Source organism: Lactuca sativa, chromosome 1 (genome assembly GCF_002870075.4).
Source record: "Lactuca sativa cultivar Salinas chromosome 1, Lsat_Salinas_v11, whole genome shotgun sequence".
Taxonomy (NCBI): Eukaryota; Viridiplantae; Streptophyta; class Magnoliopsida; order Asterales; family Asteraceae; genus Lactuca; species Lactuca sativa.
The window spans coordinates 9,469,329-9,487,778 of NC_056623.2; the positions used below are offsets into that span (position 1 = coordinate 9,469,329).

The 18,450-nt window shown below is 32.1% G+C and overlaps 2 protein-coding genes across 4 annotated transcripts; both read left to right on the plus strand.

Moving 5' to 3' along the window:
• The first annotated feature begins 402 nt into the window (after positions 1–402).
• Positions 403–4,584, plus strand: LOC111911982 (serine/threonine-protein kinase MPS1). The gene is made up of 6 exons (XM_023907750.3): positions 403–773; positions 1,233–1,619; positions 1,910–2,742; positions 2,894–3,100; positions 3,398–3,559; positions 3,857–4,584. Exons 1-6 carry the CDS (start codon positions 629–631, stop codon positions 4,409–4,411), a joined length of 2,289 nt encoding a protein of 762 aa, XP_023763518.1. The 5' UTR covers positions 403–628; the 3' UTR covers positions 4,412–4,584.
• Positions 4,585–5,141: 557 nt separating this feature from the next.
• On the plus strand, positions 5,142–8,911 carry LOC111912041 (uncharacterized). Of its 3 annotated transcripts, XM_042898064.2 has the most exons (8): positions 5,142–5,552; positions 5,631–5,769; positions 6,195–6,296; positions 6,390–6,514; positions 6,617–6,888; positions 6,978–7,068; positions 7,147–7,315; positions 8,473–8,911. In XM_042898064.2, exons 1-8 carry the CDS (start codon positions 5,442–5,444, stop codon positions 8,499–8,501), a joined length of 1,038 nt encoding a protein of 345 aa, XP_042753998.1. In that variant the 5' UTR covers positions 5,142–5,441; the 3' UTR covers positions 8,502–8,911. The 3 variants fall into 3 exon arrangements, with proteins under 3 accessions (XP_042753998.1, XP_023763567.1, XP_023763562.1); XM_023907799.3 differs by lacking the exon at positions 8,473–8,911 and having other exon boundaries at positions 5,146–5,552; positions 6,978–7,041; positions 7,147–7,581; XM_023907794.3 differs by lacking the exon at positions 8,473–8,911 and having other exon boundaries at positions 5,152–5,552; positions 7,147–7,581.
• Positions 8,912–18,450: the final 9,539 nt, after the last annotated feature.

Consider the following 18,450-nt stretch of genomic DNA (forward strand, 5'->3'; position numbering starts at 1 on the left):
AAAGCGAAGAATGTACTCGTAAAATAACAGGCCCATAGTGCTCTTCTTCCATGTCGGAGTTGCATGTCGGAGATCAGACTTGCGTGTCAGAGATCGGAAATGTAAGATCTGGAATCGCGTGTCGGAATAGGAATCGAAAGTCAGAGCAAGATTCTGAATAAATGCGAGGGTCCGGATTTTTTTCAAATTATATTTTGGAATTTGAATTTCAAATTGCAGATCCAAAACACGAACGGATAGTCCAGAATGACAATTTCAAACCCAAGGTAATGGGCCGGCCCACCCGAAAAATTGTCTAAAATATGTTTTGGATTGGCCGACTCTAGAATAAATGGTCATTTTCAATAAAAAAAAATTATATTTAAAAAAAAAAAAAGGGTTAGATCCCATTTTTTTCGCACACCCTACAATTACATTGTCGTTATGGTCTAACAAATGATAACAGTGATCCCGCCAGGCACACCATTTGAACTTCGACTCTTTTCTCACAAGCGTATATGGCAATCAAATTCTACTCTCTGAGTTTTAGAGCTCCATTAATGGCATCTTCTTAGGGCACACATCTTGAACTCAGTTTGTAGCTGCGGTTTTTAGTTATATGCAACAGATATGCCTCTGAGGTATATCGATGGATAGAAGAGAGGCTGATCTACCGGCGGACAACCCAGATTCAAATTTCCACCGCTCATTCAATGTAACAACGTCGTCTTCATCATCATCATCTGCTCCCTCCAACTTCCTTCGCGACTTACAAGCTGCCTATAAGCGTCATCGTAAGCACAATCCCTAGAAATATCGATACATTTGTTCCTTTAATTTGTATTCCGTGTTATTCTTACATAGATTGTCCATCCAGTTTTTTTTTTTTTTTTTTTTTTATCGTACGATTTCATTTTGTGAAAGTTAGGGCTTCTTCTTTCTAGATTAGACTCCGCCTCTAGTTCAGCAATGACTAATAACTACAATGATATAATCAGATTTACAGTTACATCCGTGGGACATAGATTTACCAATCTAGGTTACTTTAGAGCTTCACTGCCACCTTAGAGGTCACTAGGTCATGGTTGCTACTTTTATGTGTCTGTGTTTTAATTAGGAAATCTATAATAGCAACTTTAATTGTACTTTATACCTTAATTTCTTCCAGGAATAATACAATATGGTTTGTTTACTTGACTGCTTTGTAATTAACATTGCTGGACACTGATTTTTTATCAACTTCACCTTAACAGCTGTAGGTACGATGGCACAGCTGAAGCCAAGACGTTCAGTGGTTCGAGGGGAAACAGGAAAGAGCTCAGATCCAGCAGTTGACTCCAAAATGAGAGCTGAGTCTCCTTATCTTCATCTAAGTAAAAAAGTGCAAGATTACATTTTACAAACAAAGAATATGCCATCTTCTAGTCCTTTTAATCATGAGGATGCTTCAATCACGCCACCTTCCGTATCAGATAAAACCAATGATGAAGGAAATCCAATATCATTAGATGCTGAGAGAAGTCAACCTAGTTTTGGTACTAGTTGTACAAGCAACAACACAGCTTGTTCCTTAGGCATGGAACGTGACAATGGCCCAAAGAAGGTTCAGTTTGCATTGCAAAAGAATACAAGGTTTCATGGTAATTTTTGCTAGCCCTTGTCCAATTTGTTGGTTCAAGTTCCTTTTTTCTTGTCTTTTGCCTTTCTCATAAGATTCTGATGCTTAAGGTAAAAAAAGTATGAGTGAGGTATTTGTAATGTGATGTACCACACAAAAGCATAGTTACTGCATAATCTTATGATGCTCTCAGTATTGCAATTATTACCCATTATTGTGTATATAATTCACAATGCTTGAGCAGGGTCTGATGATCACATGAGCACAGGAACAGACAATTATTGACTCATATAGATTCACTTGCATTGACAGAAATGGAAAGCAATGGAAGTAATCAGTTGGATGTCTCAGCAGCTGCTCACCAGAGTTTTCAAAACATGGATGTTGATCTTTGTTTCAAAACTAATGATGATCAGAATCATATTAACCCTTTCAGAAACTTCCTACAAAGGGACTTTGGTCATAACATGACCCAATCATCAGTTGTTGGCTCATCTTGTGCTACCACAACACTAGTGAATTCACAAAATGCTCCCATGCTTAACTCAACTACTAACTGTTCCCACCCTCAACAAAATAGCATTCAGACTGGTGAATATTCTCATGTACAAAATCAACCCTTGCATTCTGATCATCTTGGCTCCTTAGTTCCCTCTGCTTCCGTGGGCTCAAATCTTGAAAAGAAGCATGAGTTTTCTAAGGATCAACAAGGAAAAGAAGAAGGGTATTCTGGTATGACAAAAGACCCTCCTCTCTCAGCTGAGATATCAACAAAAGGAAACACATTTGCTGCTGATATTACTGATATACAATCTGAAGCTCCCATATCAGATGACCATTTTTCTAATGTGAAAACAGAAGCTTCCAAATCTGAAAAGAAGGAAAAAAGTAGTCGTAAGAGAAATTATGATCCAGACTTGTTTTTCAAGGTCAATGGGAAGCTGTATCAAAGGCTTGGAAAGATAGGTAGTGGAGGAAGTAGTGAGGTCCACAAAGTCATTTCTCAAAACTGCACAATTTATGCCTTGAAAAAGATAAAGCTTAAAGGGCGTGACTATGCCACTGCATATGGATTTTGTCAGGAGATTGAATATTTAAACAAACTCAAGGGAAGGGACCACATTATTCAACTCATTGATTACGAGGTATTACGTTCTCTAGACATGTAATCACTTCACTTATGAAATATAGTCTAAGTTTGCTGATTTCAGTATGTGAGTTTTAGACAGTAGTTAAGAGACAAGCAGATGAGAACATTTGATCCTTGAGCAGCTTCTAACATGCAACTCTTGTTAGGTGACAGATAAGGCTTTGATGAAGGAAGTGATGAGTGGGTCTGTGAGTAACAAGAATGGGAAAGTGAAGGAGGATGGGCATATTTACATGGTGCTTGAATATGGTGAAATTGATTTGGCTCACATGTTATCCCATAAGTGGAAGGAGCTTGATAACTCCAAACCCAACTCAACCATAGATGAGAACTGGCTCCGTTTTTACTGGCAGGTTCTTTTCAACTCTTTAAAATCATTCCTACACTTCCATATATTTATATATATATATATATTGATGGGACAAATATTGTGTAACAAATGTAGCCATATGCATGCTTAGGGGAGTGTCCCGATTTGAAAATGATTTTAACACAATGGACAAGCATGCACTTGTTATATGCCCTTTAGTTTATATTCCTTTGAAGTTACAGCCCTTGTAAATTAGCCAGGTGAAAGGAACATGCTATGAAAATCATGATTGCAAAAACTAATATGTAATGTGTATTTTGTAAATTGTATTGAATGGCAGCAAATACTTTTGGCTGTGAAAACGATACATGAAGAACGTATAGTGCACTCGGACTTGAAGCCAGCTAATTTTCTCCTTGTGAGAGGCTCCCTGAAGCTAATTGATTTTGGTATTGCAAAAGCCATCATGAGCGATACAACAAATATTCAACGAGATTCTCAGGTTACACTCTGTCTAGATGACTTTGGGTCTACCATATCGATTTTGGTTGCATAAAGCAATAGAAGTTAAAAAATCCATGGAAGATATTTGTTGAATTTTGTAATATAAGATAGTAGATGTTTATAATTAACACGACAATAGAAACTAGAAATACCTTAAATAATTAATCAAGTAAGAACCTTATGTGTTATAAAAACAAAGCCGTGTTAAGATACAATACACCATGTTGTGTTTTATTATTACATAAGACATTTACTTGTATATAACACCGCAACTAATTGAATTAATTGTGGGCAGGTGGGTACGTTGAGTTACATGTCTCCAGAGGCATTCATGTGCAATGAGACAGATGCACAAGGCAACATAATAAAATGTGGGCGTCCATCCGATATCTGGTCCCTTGGTTGTATCCTTTACCAAATGGTCTACGGGAGAACACCCTTTTCAGATTACAAAACTTTCTGGGCCAAATTCAAAGTCGTCACAGATCCACACCACAATATCCAATACCAACCCGTATCAAACCCATGCCTTCTGGATCTCATGAAGAAATGTCTCGCATGGGATCGAAACCAGAGATGGAGGATCCCCCAACTTCTTCAACACCCGTTCCTCGTTCCTCCACTTGAACAACAACAAGATAATACAAATAATTGTAAATTTATTCGCTTGGTTTCTGAATCTTGTGTAAATAATCCGAAAGCGTTGATGATATGTGGTCGAATTGAGGAACTTATAAGAGACCCTGCAACAACAACAACCGAGGAGTCCAGATGTATATCAGGATTGTTGTATGAAATGTCAAAACTTTGTGTTCAACTTAAGGAGGAATTCGAAGATGAACAGAGATGATTGGTTGGTTCGTTGCTGTATAATTTAGTATGGTTTATTGGATACAAAAGGTCCCATGGTATGGATCAGATGAGTTGGGGGTAGTGTTAGTGTTAGCAAAACAAGACTGAATTGGAGAATGATGGTTTCTGTTGACTTCTTACAATGTGTGTAAAAATGTTATGTCGGTTGAATTGATAGTTATTTTTTTGGTTTTGGTTTTGGTTTTGGTTTTTTGTGCAGTTTAATAAATTTTGTCCACAATTGTTGGTCAAAGTTCCATTTCATCTCTTTAGAAACTGGATCTTTCTCTTTTGTTGTTATGTATCATGGATTTTTCAATTTCGCAAGTGCATGGGCAATTCTACTTGTATGGGACCTCCAATGCCTCTATTACTCTATACTCGTCTCGTAATATTTTTTTACAACTTTAAGTAATTTTTATAATTATTATAGATATTTACAACACTTTCTAACATTTTGGTTATGTAGGTCCGAGGTTCGATCCCTTTCCATATCCCTTATATTTATACGGGTCATAAAACCCGGGTTTGGAGCACCCAACCATCCTACCCTACACAAGTTCGGCCAACCCAACGTTTTTATATAATTAGTTTTTTTTATTTATTTATTTATTATTTTTTTAATGTATGTATTTTTTTAAAAAAATCATTTTTTATAAATTTATTTTCTAATTTATACATGATTAAATTTAATCATATTGCTAAACAAAATTATATCTTGTCTATGGCAGATACACAAATTTGTCACAGCATGGTTATGGTTTTTATTATACGTTGTATATAGGTATTATGATATTACTGAAAAAATCTAGATATGGGTAAAAAATTTAAATAAATTCTCCGGATGAGGTCCGATTCCGGTTTGCCGGGTCGTTAAACCGATGAAACCCCTAGGCCGGGATGAGATCTACGAAAAAGGCGGGAACACTAGCATCCTTGTATTCAATTTCAACCACACCTGGGCCACTCCACCCCTACAGTAAGCTGTAAGCGTCTAAGCGAAGTTGATCAATTTGAAACTACTGGATATGGCAACAATCGGATGGTACGGACCTCTAATCGATCTCTCACAAGCCTCTTCTCACAGTGGTCATTTCGTTCAACTTCTTGTGCTTGTTCATAACACCCTTCCTGTACAGGTTCTCGATAACCCTAAACTTTTCTCCATATGTTGACTAACCTCAACCTGTGATTAATCAAATCTGGTAATTGTGCAGTATAAAACTTCAGGAGGCGGAAAAGTAATCAGGACAGACATTCAAGTCGGGGACGATACACGTCGCTATTTCCCTGTTTCCATATGGCAAAAGCAAATGGAATCCATGTTAAAGCCCGGAAATATTATTCTGCTACAGAGTGAGTTTCACTTGACACCATCCATTCTTTCATCCATGAAACCTAACGAGTTTTTGATTGAAGATGAATATTTTCTACTGTTTGTGATTGTGATCCTACTCTGCGTCATATGTATTTGTCAATTTTAAAAATTTAACCATTTTGTGGAATGGATTTTTGCTTTTAACATATGTTATTGTTAGTGCCTTAGTGGTGTTTGGATTTGCTGCTAAAGTGAGCTCACAAGAATCAGTTTTTATTACCTTTCGAAGGTGAAAAGTAACTCATGTGGACTCTCATTTAGCTTCAGCATATAGGCATATGGCCTTTGTGCTTTGTATTCTTAACATTGACTTTTTTTGTTATTACATTTTAGCAAAACAAATGTAGTGATGCTGAAAGTGGAATTGCTTACATGATCCTCATTAACATCTTTTACTTTATAGATGTCAAAGTGACCCAATATGGAGATGTTGTTGAGGCCAGAACAGTTCAACAGTCATCCATACAATGCTTGGTGGATAGTTATGAGGAAATTCATTCTAAAGGTTTTGAACCCCTTCTTTTTTTTCTATTTCTTGTACCTCAAGGCTATTTTTGTATTTTTACTTAAAAACATATCGCGTTACTTGATAATATAGGTGAAAACAACTTGATAAAGGTTAATCATATTGGAATTGCAACAAAGGAAAAGCTTAAGAAAGTTGTTGCATGGGTGGTGAGAGTAGAACCTATTCCCAATAAGCATCTGTTGCACAACTACAAGGTATTGTCAGTGACTAAATTGATAAAATGGCAAAAGTACATTGTGCTTTTCTTTATATTGAAAAGGGTAGAATTTTCTAAACCATGCTAGCTTTCCACACAGAGGAATCAGAATCTAACAAACTGGAAACTCCATGAAGAGACACAACATAAAGATTGTTTATCTCTATCAGATGTATCCAAACTAAACGATTCATGCAATGCATCCTTTTTTGCATCCATTGGTGAAATGTTTCTGCCTATTATGGGTGAGTTTGAGGAGGAAAGAATGTTTATCAGAAGTAGAATATTCTCATCAGCTTACAAAAACCTAACTGAAGATCTCATTTGTACTGGATGTCAGTTATGTGGTGCTCCTTTAAATTCTGAATTTGGGTATGCATGAACTTTTCTTGTTTGATTTTTTTTTTTTGTAAAATGATTGTTGATAGTACTAAAATTCATTCCATATTTTGTAAAGGCAGATCAAGAATTGAACAAGAAACTGTTCCACTCTATTGTCAGAAAAGCTCTAATCGTCTCCATGTTGTAAGCTTGATTTACAGACCTTTTTTGGTATGTGTCTATGCATAATCAAGATTTTAGTTGTTGATTGATGATCATTCATCATACTCTAGTGATGTTGAAATGCAGTTATATGTGTGGGATGAGTCAGCATATGTTCCTATTGTGGTTAAAAACAAGGCTGCTGAAATCTTGGTTGGAAACATAAAAGCAGAGAGTGTTCACTCCACCTACCAAACGCAAAAGCAAGGATGTGGTCAAAGGGCAAATAAGTCCATGGAAGAACATTGTGAACAAGGTCTGGACTTTTACTCACTCTGGTTAATACTACTGAGATCATTATTGCAACCTGGCAAGAATAGTCCTTTGAAATTTAAAGTTAGAGTTGATATGACAAAAAAATGGGAAAATGGGAGGTTTGAGATGCTGTCTTTCTCACTTCCTTTGTTTTCCCACGATTCTCATTAACTTTGCATATATTTCTTTTCATTTTTAAGATTATAATCTATTAACCTGTTTGAGACATATCTACCTGGCATATTTATACTGTAATATCATTAGTTACATCATGTTAGTGGTAGATAATATGAATAAAAAGATATGAAAATGAAAATGATTCAGTTTGAGATGTTTTTGAATTTTGAATCCCTCCTCATGATGCTCTAGGAACGTCATATTAGTCCTGACAATTCGTGTATTCGTGTCATGAAAACGTGTCAGCCACGAATTTGACACGATACTATTACACGATGAGAAATAAGCTTTATCTCAACTTTTAAGATGTATTCATGTCGTGTCGTGTCTCTCACAGATTCGTGTCTTCGTGTCTGAAATTGCTAGGTCTACGTCAAATATATGAATTTGGTATGTAATAAATAATTATAGTGTCTTATGGAATATTTAAAACAAAAACTATTTGATGTAAATACGCATGTACCACTTGAAATGGTATTCGAGAAATAGGCTACACAGTCGTAGAGATGAAAAAGAAAATAATGATATATTTGTAAAAAGTTAAAACAGCCCTTTTCTTAAATTTTCTTATTAAATTGTTCTCTATGTATAAGTATAAAAAAGTCTATATGTAGCTTATTTTAGGTGGCCCCATTAATAAATGAACATCACATGTTTAGTTTTTTAATATTTATTTAACTCTCGGTTTGACTTTTTTTTTTGTGTCAAATCAAATCAAAATGGTGTACTATATATATCATATGGCGGTTCCAAAAAAAAAAAAAAAAAAAAAAAAAAAAAAAAAAAAAAAAAAAAAAGCTCATCGTGCATTAGATATCCACATAAGCAATTAAATGATGAGAGATCATAGAGAAGGTGAAAATAAATAAATTAATACAAAGTTATAACTTTGTTACGGGTAATATATGGGCTCCTATAGTCCTATTACTTCTGTATGATAATTTCTAAATGTTTAATTAGGCGAATGAATGTTTTTTTCAGGTCAGCATCAGCCCATTGAAGTGAGTTAAATGATATAATAATGAGAGGACCCACCCTCTCATTCATCACAAGCTTCTCTCATGTATATAAAGATTATTTATTTATTTATTTTTAGAACGGCAGAGTTAGATTATGTTAGTGGTTCGAGTCGTGCAGTGACATCCAAGCGGACAATATGTCTTTCCCGAACCTTCACCATGGGGAATTATCTAATTATCCCTTTACCCGCTTCACCTATAGAAAAGCCTTCAAGAAGTCTCGAACCCGAGACCTCCCAAAAGAAAACCACCCAGGTAACCCTGATGGCCAACTGATCTAGAAGTTTGAGAACGTGCATTCAGTTTTTACATTAACATTTTATTTTAACTGGAATATTAGAAACGATAATCAAAAAAAAGCTTGAAAATATGAGAAAATTTTGATCAAATGGTTACAAATATGAGCGGTTTTTACATACAAAGAAGGCATTTAAGTGTCAATTTTTTTCGTAGTTTGCGTTAATCAGTAATTACTACCTTAATCTATGTTAATATATTAATTTTACAGTTTAGTTTTAAGAAAAAGAAAAACGAATATATTAAAATTCACAATTTTTAGTTACTACAAGCAAGACATGTGTGTGTGTCTGTGTGTGTGTATATATATATATATATATATATATATATATATATATATATATATATATATATATATATATATATATATATATATATATATATATATATATATATTAATTACCTTATAAAGCATTTTTGGTCAAATGCTGAATTTTAAGTCGTACAAACATACAATGCATTTGTACAATCAATTTATGCATTACAAAAAGAGTAGAGTACATATGGTCAACAGTTGAAAATGTCAAATCTCTTATCCCCTATTCTTACGCTATTTTGACCCGGTTCATTCCTTATCTCCGTATTTCCCCAAATCTCACAATTTCTGTTCACAAATCTTGGATATATATCGCTGACGTTTCCATTTCTAGGGTTTAATTCATCTTTCAGCATTCAACCACCATTGTCACACCAGTCGCTTGGCGCGGGTAAACGGCTAGTATATATATATATATATATATATATATATATATATATATATATATATATATATATATATATATATATATATATATATATATATATATATCAATTTTAAATTTCTCATTCTAATTACATTAAATTAATAATTGATTCTCCATTTTAAATTTCAAATTTAAAATTTTTTCTTTCTAATTATATTAAATAAATAACATTATATTAAAAAATAAAATTAAATTAATACACATTATAAGGTGATATTACTTCACGTATTTATTTAATTCAACAATTATAATTTTATATAATTAAATAACATGTCTTAAGTAATAATTTATTTAAAATAATTGATTAATAGTTCTGATTTTTAATATAAAAGCTTAATTAATTTTATAACCTTAGTTCTCACGGGTTATATATATATATATATATATATATATATATATATATATATATATATATATATATATATATATATATATATATATATATATATATATATATATGGAAGAGTTATATGGAAAATGAATGATTAGGGCAACACATATTTGAACCAATGAAAACATGACAACACATCACTTTCACAATAACTTCCACAATACATTACTTGTGAAGAAAGAAATAGACACGTGTCATTTGATTATTGGTTCCGGTAGATGTTGTCCTAGTTATTTGTTTTCCATAGAACTCATTCCTATATATATATATATATATATATATATATATATATATATATATATATATATATATATATATATATATATATATATATATATATATAGGGTTAGGTTATTTTGTTTTCACTATCTATTGTGTGTCCATATGACTGATTCTGGACCAATCATTTTAGTTATTTTAAGAAAGTAATTAATGTATATTATATGTTGAAGATATAATAAGTATTAATTACATCTTCAGTATTTAATATGCATTAATTACTTTCTTAAAATAAGTAAAATGATTGGTCCAGAATCAATCATACGGGCACACAATAGATAGTGAAAACATTTGAACCTATCTCTCTCTCTCTCTCTCTCTCTCTCTCTCTCTCTCTATATATATATATATATATATATATATATATATATATATATATATATATATATATATATATATATATATATATATATATATATATATATATATATATATATATATATACCTTGTGTTTTTCCCATTAAAATAGAGTGTGTATTCAGTTTTTACATTAACATTTTTGTTTTTCATATTTGAGTAATGACAAGTCAATCGTGTTCTTTGTTCGTTCACATATGAACAGAAGAATATGTCCCATTTTTATGCAAGTTGGTTGATCGTTGACATGTGAATGTATTTCGGTTGGATGAAGCATTTAGAATTGAATAATTAATGAAAACCATTGTTATTCATCATTAACTAGTCATTATTATGTGTATGATGATATGGTTCATTCACATGACTTACCAAATAGTTGGTATAAAAGTTGGGTACATTTGTTAATAAGCCACGAGCCATAATTAAAAGTAGATATAGTGGTTATTAACATATAAATAACCTACGAAATATAATAAAAATTAGATACATATCAAAAATACACATGGAGAGTTGTGATATTTTGTATAAAATATAAGATTAATTTCATAAAAAATCTTATATTTTGTGTTTTTTTTTTGGATTAAACCTTAATTTTTTTTATTTTTTTATTTTTTATTTTTATTTTTTATTTTTATTTTTATTTTTTTTTTTTTCTGAAAAAGACTTTGGGTTTCTTTGGGGAACATGCAATTCATTTTAAAAAGCTCATGGGTTTCAAGTACCGACATGATCTGGTTAAGGATGTTATGTTCGACATATTTAGGCACGTCGGGTTTTTTGCAAAGAAACAGTCATTTGTGAACTTTTTGACTGGCCTGACGGAAAGTAGATCAACACTTAGACCAACTAACGTTTTGGTTTTTGAATGAGCATGAGGGAAGCACGCATGTATGGATCTAACATAGGTTTCCCCTCTTATGAGCTTGGGGAGTGAGGTTTTTACTATGGGCATGTTGCTTTAAAAGATATCTCACGCAAAGTAGCAAGACATGACAAAACGTGCATTGAAAATCAACACACGTTTATACCTTAGTTTGATACTTTTGGTTTCCATACACCAAATGTTGTGCAGTTCATCAATACAGTACAACATGTCATGCATAGTAATATTATGACTTTAATATCTATGGATATTGGTTTAAAAAAATTAGTTTTATCATCCAAAAAGAGTTAGGCCTCGTTTGATAGTTGCTGATTGAGAAAGTGCTGACTGAGAAAGGTCTGTCTGGGTAAGAAATTCTGATTGGGTAAGAAATCCTGTTGTTTGATTGTACATCTGACTGAATGTGCTGAGTGATGAAAAATGACCATTTTACCCTGCTGTTATATATATTGATGGATTAAATTGTTGAATAATTATAAAAACATACATATTGTCATACAAAATCTAAATTACACACAAATAAAAAATGTCATACAAAATGTAAATTAAACATAAATAATTTAATATCCAAATAAAAACATAATTAAATTTAAAATAACATAATTTAATGTAAAGTAGGTGAAAGTAGTCGATTTGCAATCTGATCACGCAAAACACGCATATATTCAACGGCTTCTGGACCCCATTCTATGCCTTGTATGTTTTCTCTATCAATTCCCCCACCTTGGACGTCAGGAGTAACCATAGTGTCCTTCTCAAAATTTCTAAACAAGTCATCTTCTATATTGTATTTCCTTATAAAATTATGGACCGCGACACAAGCAATGACTATGTCTCTTTGCACTGTAAAAGGATAAGGAGCCATTTGTTTTAAGATTGGGAATCTCGCCTTCAATACACCATAAGCACGCTCAATAACATTTCTAAGTTGTGCATGAGCATGATTGAACCTTTCTTCTCTAGTTAAAGGTCTACCTCTTCGAAAATCGGCTAACCAATACCTAGTATTGCGGTATGGAGCCATAAACCCACGAGTGTTTGTATATGCGGCATCACAAAGGTAATATTTATCTGCAAAAGAATGTGACACATTATATAATGACACGTATTATATAAAGAAGATAGATAATAAAAATTATATAAAGATTACAAACCTGGTGGAAGAAATGGAAATCCAGAAGTCGAATTGAATGCAACTTCTTTCAAAACTCTTGAATCATGTGCTATACCCTCCCATCCAGCCCAAACAAAGGTGAATATCATATCAAAATCACAAATTCCTATTACATTTTGAAAACATTCTCCTTTTCCTCTTCCTCTATAACGAGTTTGTTGATCAACAGGTACAATCGCATGTACAAGAGTTCCATCTAATGCACCAATTGCTCCGAAAAAAATATTTTTTAACCGTCTATGTCGTTCCGAGTTATGTCTTGTTGGGTTAGGAGTTGTTGGTACTATAATTTCTTTTGCAAAACACATCATTGTTGTTAGGACCTCGTGAAAACATTAATGAATCGTTTGTGTGGAATGATGAAATCTTCCCTTAACCGCGCGAAAACGTTCATTATGTCTTATAACATGTAAGAAGATAGCCATCTTCTCTTCAATGCTTATTGTCCTACTAGATTGCAACCAATTTTTTTGGGTAAAATGATTGCATAATAATGCAAATGCCTCTTGTGTAAGACGCATCATATCGAAACATTGTGTAGGGTCTCCGTACATTAAATCTTGTGTATATGCATACCCGCTTGAATCGTTATCTCTAATTCTATGAATTCTGATTAGTCTGCGCCGGTTTGACCTCAACCAATAAAACACAAGTAAAAGAAAAGCTACAACTTCACCATCAGAAACCATACTTGATCTGTTACAAACAATTAGGTAACATGTTAAAGTAAAAAAAAAATAATAATAATAATGCACCAAAAAAATGAGTAAACAACATCAAAAGTAACAAAAGTCATATAACAAAATACTAGTAAACCAAAAAGTCATCAAACATAGGATCCAAAAAACTAGTAAACATCATCCAAAAAAGTCATCAAACATAGGATCCAGAAAACTAGTAAACATCATCAAAAAAAACTAGTATCCAAACTTTTCTACCCGCACCTATCAAAGGTAACCATACTTCCTACCCGCACCCATCACCCACGACTCACAACTACTATGCGAAAGTCGTAACCAAACTTTTCGAACATCAGCACTTTCACCAAATAGCAAAAGAGCGGTCTTGTGTCTTTCATCTTCTTCTCCCCATTCCATTTTGTTCAATTTCTCCATACACGCATCAACATCCTTATCCATTTCACTTTTTTCAATTCTTTCATTTTTTTCCACTAACGACCTTGCAAGCTTGACGATCTCCTCTTCAACTTCTAATGCCCTTGCATCTCTTTTTTTTCCACCAACTCTTTTGTTTCCATCAACTTCCTTATTTTTTGAACGCCCCGAAGATTCTTCACTTGCACCTACGTGTTGTGTTGAGGTTTCCATTGGAACATCATCATCAAAATCATGGGGACTAAACTCTTCTACATGACGAGGGAGTGTAGAAGATGGCCCCCAACTTTGAAATCCGGTTGATGTCGACCCTTCAAATAGTTGGGTGCACAGATCAGGGAACAACAGGGGTTTAGTTTTCAATGACAACACGAACTTGTTCAACTGTTTACAATTTTTATAAATATTAGTATATGTTATAAAAATAATCATAACAGTATTGATTAAAAAAATAAATTTAATCAAATAGTATATGTTATAAAAATAATCATAATAGTATTGATTAAAAAAATATTACCTTCCCCTCTTCTTTCCATTGTTCATCGGTCAAATTAAATTTATTTTTTATAGGATCATATATATTGTCAGTTTTGTTTTTGAGTTTCACCCAAGCAACATACTTTGATTTGTAGTAGTCAAAGTGGTTTCTCATTTGCTTCTGATCAACCTCTTTACCGTGTTCGTTTATCAATTTTTCGCGTATTGTCTTCCATGAACTTGCCTTAAGCCCAGAACCCTCACGACCATTAGTGGTTAGTTCATGGATACATGCATCAAGAAAAGTTTTGTCCTCACTCTCGTTCCAAACCAACATCCTAAAACATTAATATTTAAAGTAACTTATCATAGTTTTTATCAAGTTAAAGAATAATTTTAAACATAAAACAATTTTCAACTAAGGAAGTTAACATCATCCTAAATTATGATTTGATAACTTATACACAAAACATCAATATTCAAGTTAACAATTTCACAAAAGATAACAACCTAACAATTAAGGTCAACAATATCAAATCTATAAAATTAGAAAAAAAAAAAAAAAAAAAAAAAACAGCCCAATTTTTGATTTACAAACCTACTTGTATTTTCCAATTCACATTCAATTTCAATTCACAAGCTATAAAATCAAAATTCAAAAAAAAAAAACTTCCAATTCACTTTCAATTTCAATTCATAAGCTATAAAATATGAACTGGAGAAACAAACTTCTAATGTGAATTGGAGAAAAAAACTTCAAATTCAGAAAAAAAAATAGAAAACAAAAAACAAAAAAACAACTAACAATTCACATTCAATTTTAGAATTCATAACATTAGAAAAAAAAACCTTCAATTTTCAGTTCTTATACACAAAGAACTACAAAACAAAACATAAACAAACTTCCAATTCACATATAATTTCGAAATTCATTATATTAGAACAAACAATTTCAGATTTCTAACAAACAATTTCATATTTACAAACAATTTCAGATTTCTTGTACACAAAGAACTACAAAAAAGAACAACAAAAGCTTATCATATGAACATACAGCTTAAGAATTCATAATATTCTAACAAATACTAATTTGATTTCATAAAGAACTACAAATTTCATACCATCAAAGCATAAATGATATCTGATTTTGAAAATTATTAACAGAAAAATCATGTAACCTGTGTGATGGATCGAGAAGGCGTCACTGATGGCGGTGGCGGAGGTCCGACGATCCAGCGGCGGAGGTCCGATCCGACTGTTTGGCGTTTGTTGTGGAGTTGTTCCTGGCGGCTGGTGTGCTTTTAGGTAACTGGAAGGGAAGCGAAGGGGGACGAGACCTAATAACGACGTAGGGCAAGATAAGGGCAATATTGTCTAATTTCCAGTCAGCAACTATTTGAGGCCTGAGCCAGAAAGCGATTTGGGTCAGCAATCTTACCGAGAAAGCTAAAATCAAACACCAAAAGGTCTGACCGAGTCAGACCATTTTGCTGACTCGACCCAGTCAGACATTTATCAAACAAGGCCTTAGTGAAACAGCTTGTTGCCTGTTTGACGACTATATCTATGTAAAACTTTTATGATTATTTTAAATCTAAATACTTTGGTTAAGACCTTACATTTTTTTCATTTTTTTCAATCTGACTATTTTTTTCCTAAAAAAACTTATAAAATGTAGGTTTTTTTATGGAAAAAAGGTAAAAAAAAAAAAAAAAAAAAAAAAAAAAAAAAGGTTGAGGTATTTTGGGAAATAGTTAGAAGATTGAGGATTTTTTTTGAAAAACAAAAGTTGAGGGTTTTTTGAAGGAAAAAAATAAAAGGTCTTTTTTGGGAAAAAAATAAAATTAAGGTTTAATCCAGAAAAAAAAAATACAAAATAGAAGGTCTTTTATGAGATTAACCCTATATTGATATAGATGTTTATTTGTAGCTGAGAATGACTTATGAATTCTCCAATAAAATTGGCATGCTACTTATTTTTTGAATGAAAATATGTTTATATTAAGATAATCGTTAGCGCAATCTAATAACACAAACCAATCAACAACTCTAATTTGTGGTTGAGTCCTATGTTGAAGTTACATAAGAACATATGTTTTTGTTCCTAATTACAGTTAAGCCACCTTGATTTTGATACATTGCTCTAATTGATCTAATTGTTGAAATTCGTTTTCGTAATCTTGATTGTTTTGGTGTTTCATTTGGATATGTCTCTTTACTTTACTTTTTATGATGTCTATCTCTTTACTTTACTTTTTATAATAGGTGATTTATTATTACTCACAATGAGAGAGAGAGAGAGAGAGAGAGAGAGAGAGAGAGAGAGAGAGAGAGAGAGAGAGAGAGAGGAGAGAGAGAGAGAGAGAGAGAGAGAGAGAGAGAGAGAGAGAGAGAGAGAGAGAGAGAGAGAGAGAGATGTTCTCTCTATGAATTTGTGTTAGGTTCTACATCCTTATTTATTTCAATAGTCTAACAATATAATCTTATTTTTATGATGACTTCCATTTTTAAACACCGCAAGAAAATGTAAAAGTTAAACATATTTTCCACCATTAATATGCCGCTCAATCTCTTGATATAAATATCTACTAACAACAAAGAGCATTAATATATATTTTTTTTGTGTATGAAATTTGTGATAAAAGGTTTTGGAAATTAGAAACGAGAATTTAATCAAATCTATTAACGAAAATAATATTTTGTGTAATGAATGTGAATCATTTTATGATTTTACCATGTTTTATATAGTGGTAGCATAGTGGAAATTTTGGTGAATTCATAAATAACAGATTTAGATGAGAGTTAGATAGATTCACAATTAGCAGAGTTCAACGATCACAATCATTGGACAAAAATGAACACATTTTAGTAAATAATCGTTAGGCTTTTCAAGCCTAATGTTAATTAGTATGTTGACATGTGATCATTTTAGAGGATCATGGAAGAAAGAGACTAAGAATAACGATGATACTTAGAAGGTCATGTCTATATATTGGTTTTATTTTTTTTAACTATATGTTGTGATTAAAGGATGCTACCTCATATTTTGAACACTCACGTTTATTTTTGGACGTTAGGACATTGATTTCGTATTTTTAGAATTTTAAACTAAATTTAACTGGTTTATAAATTATTTTAAAATCATTCATGTGATGGATGTGTCACTTTTCACATATTAGACATAAACTTAGTGTTATTAGGGCTACATGTAAATTGATGACGAGGTCATTGCTAATGCACCACGGGTGGATATTTGTGAACATATATATTTGATGATGGTGAGTTTTTTGGTCCATTTTGTAAGGATAAGTGTGTTCGGATGGGGTTGTTTATTGAATAAGTGTTTATTGTATTTAATGTTTTTTTTATACATTAGCATGTAAGCATGCAAATTGAGTCGAATAAGGATTCTGACAAGAAAGAATCATAATGAAATTTGAATTTTGATATGGTTTAGGATGAAGAGGCTGATAATATTAGGGTGCAAGACGATATGTATCACATTCAATGATTTTTTATATTTATTATACCTTTTAATATATTAGTATGTTGACATACAGGTTGAGTTGAGTAAGAAATATGTCATAAAAGATTCCGATGAAGAAGATGATGATGTAAAGAAGGTAGGTATCACATTCATTAAAATGTTATTTGTTATACCATTTAATGTATTAGTATGGTGGGTGTAGATTCGAATAAGGAAGATGACAAAAAAAATTAGAAAACAAATGATGAAGACATAAGACATTGAAGATGCAAGGAAGGAATTCATATATGAAACACATAAATATGTGAACTAGTCATGAAGCAAAATGTAACAACCTCTTTTTGGGTCTAGGATTTTTGTCTATTTATTAGTAGAAAAATATTTTTTGAGAGATTAATTAGTTAAATAGATAATAAAAATAAAATAAACTAAACTAAAAATTCAAAGTAAAATGAATAAAAAAATATAGGGAAATAATTAAAATAATTATTTTAGGAATATTTATATAAATATTTGGAAAAACGAAACCAAATTAAACTTTAATTTGAAAAATATGGAAGTTAGGGTTAAACTTGCCAATTAGCCAAATTAGAGTTGTTTAGTGATAGCCTGTACTAGGGACTAAGATGATAAGAAGTTAATAATTAACAAGTAAAGTTGAGAATGTGAGAAACTTTTGATCAATTTTGATCAAATGGTTAAAAACTATATGTTTATCCGTCATGTATTGTGACAAC

What these genes read in the sequence shown, in the direction of transcription:
- LOC111911982 (XM_023907750.3), top strand. Translation starts at nt 629, where the DNA reads ATGGATAGAAGAGAGGCTGATCTACCGGCGGACAACCCAGATTCAAAT. An exon ending in TTCAACTCATTGATTACGAG is followed by an intron (nt 2,743 to 2,893) that starts GTATTACGTTCT and finishes AACTCTTGTTAG; the next exon opens with GTGACAGATAAGGCTTTGAT. An exon ending in ATATTCAACGAGATTCTCAG is followed by an intron (nt 3,560 to 3,856) that starts GTTACACTCTGT and finishes AATTGTGGGCAG; the next exon opens with GTGGGTACGTTGAGTTACAT.
- LOC111912041 (XM_023907794.3), top strand. Translation starts at nt 5,442, where the DNA reads ATGGCAACAATCGGATGGTACGGACCTCTAATCGATCTCTCACAAGCC. An exon ending in TGAGGAAATTCATTCTAAAG is followed by an intron (nt 6,297 to 6,389) that starts GTTTTGAACCCC and finishes TTGATAATATAG; the next exon opens with GTGAAAACAACTTGATAAAG. An exon ending in ATCTGTTGCACAACTACAAG is followed by an intron (nt 6,515 to 6,616) that starts GTATTGTCAGTG and finishes CTTTCCACACAG; the next exon opens with AGGAATCAGAATCTAACAAA.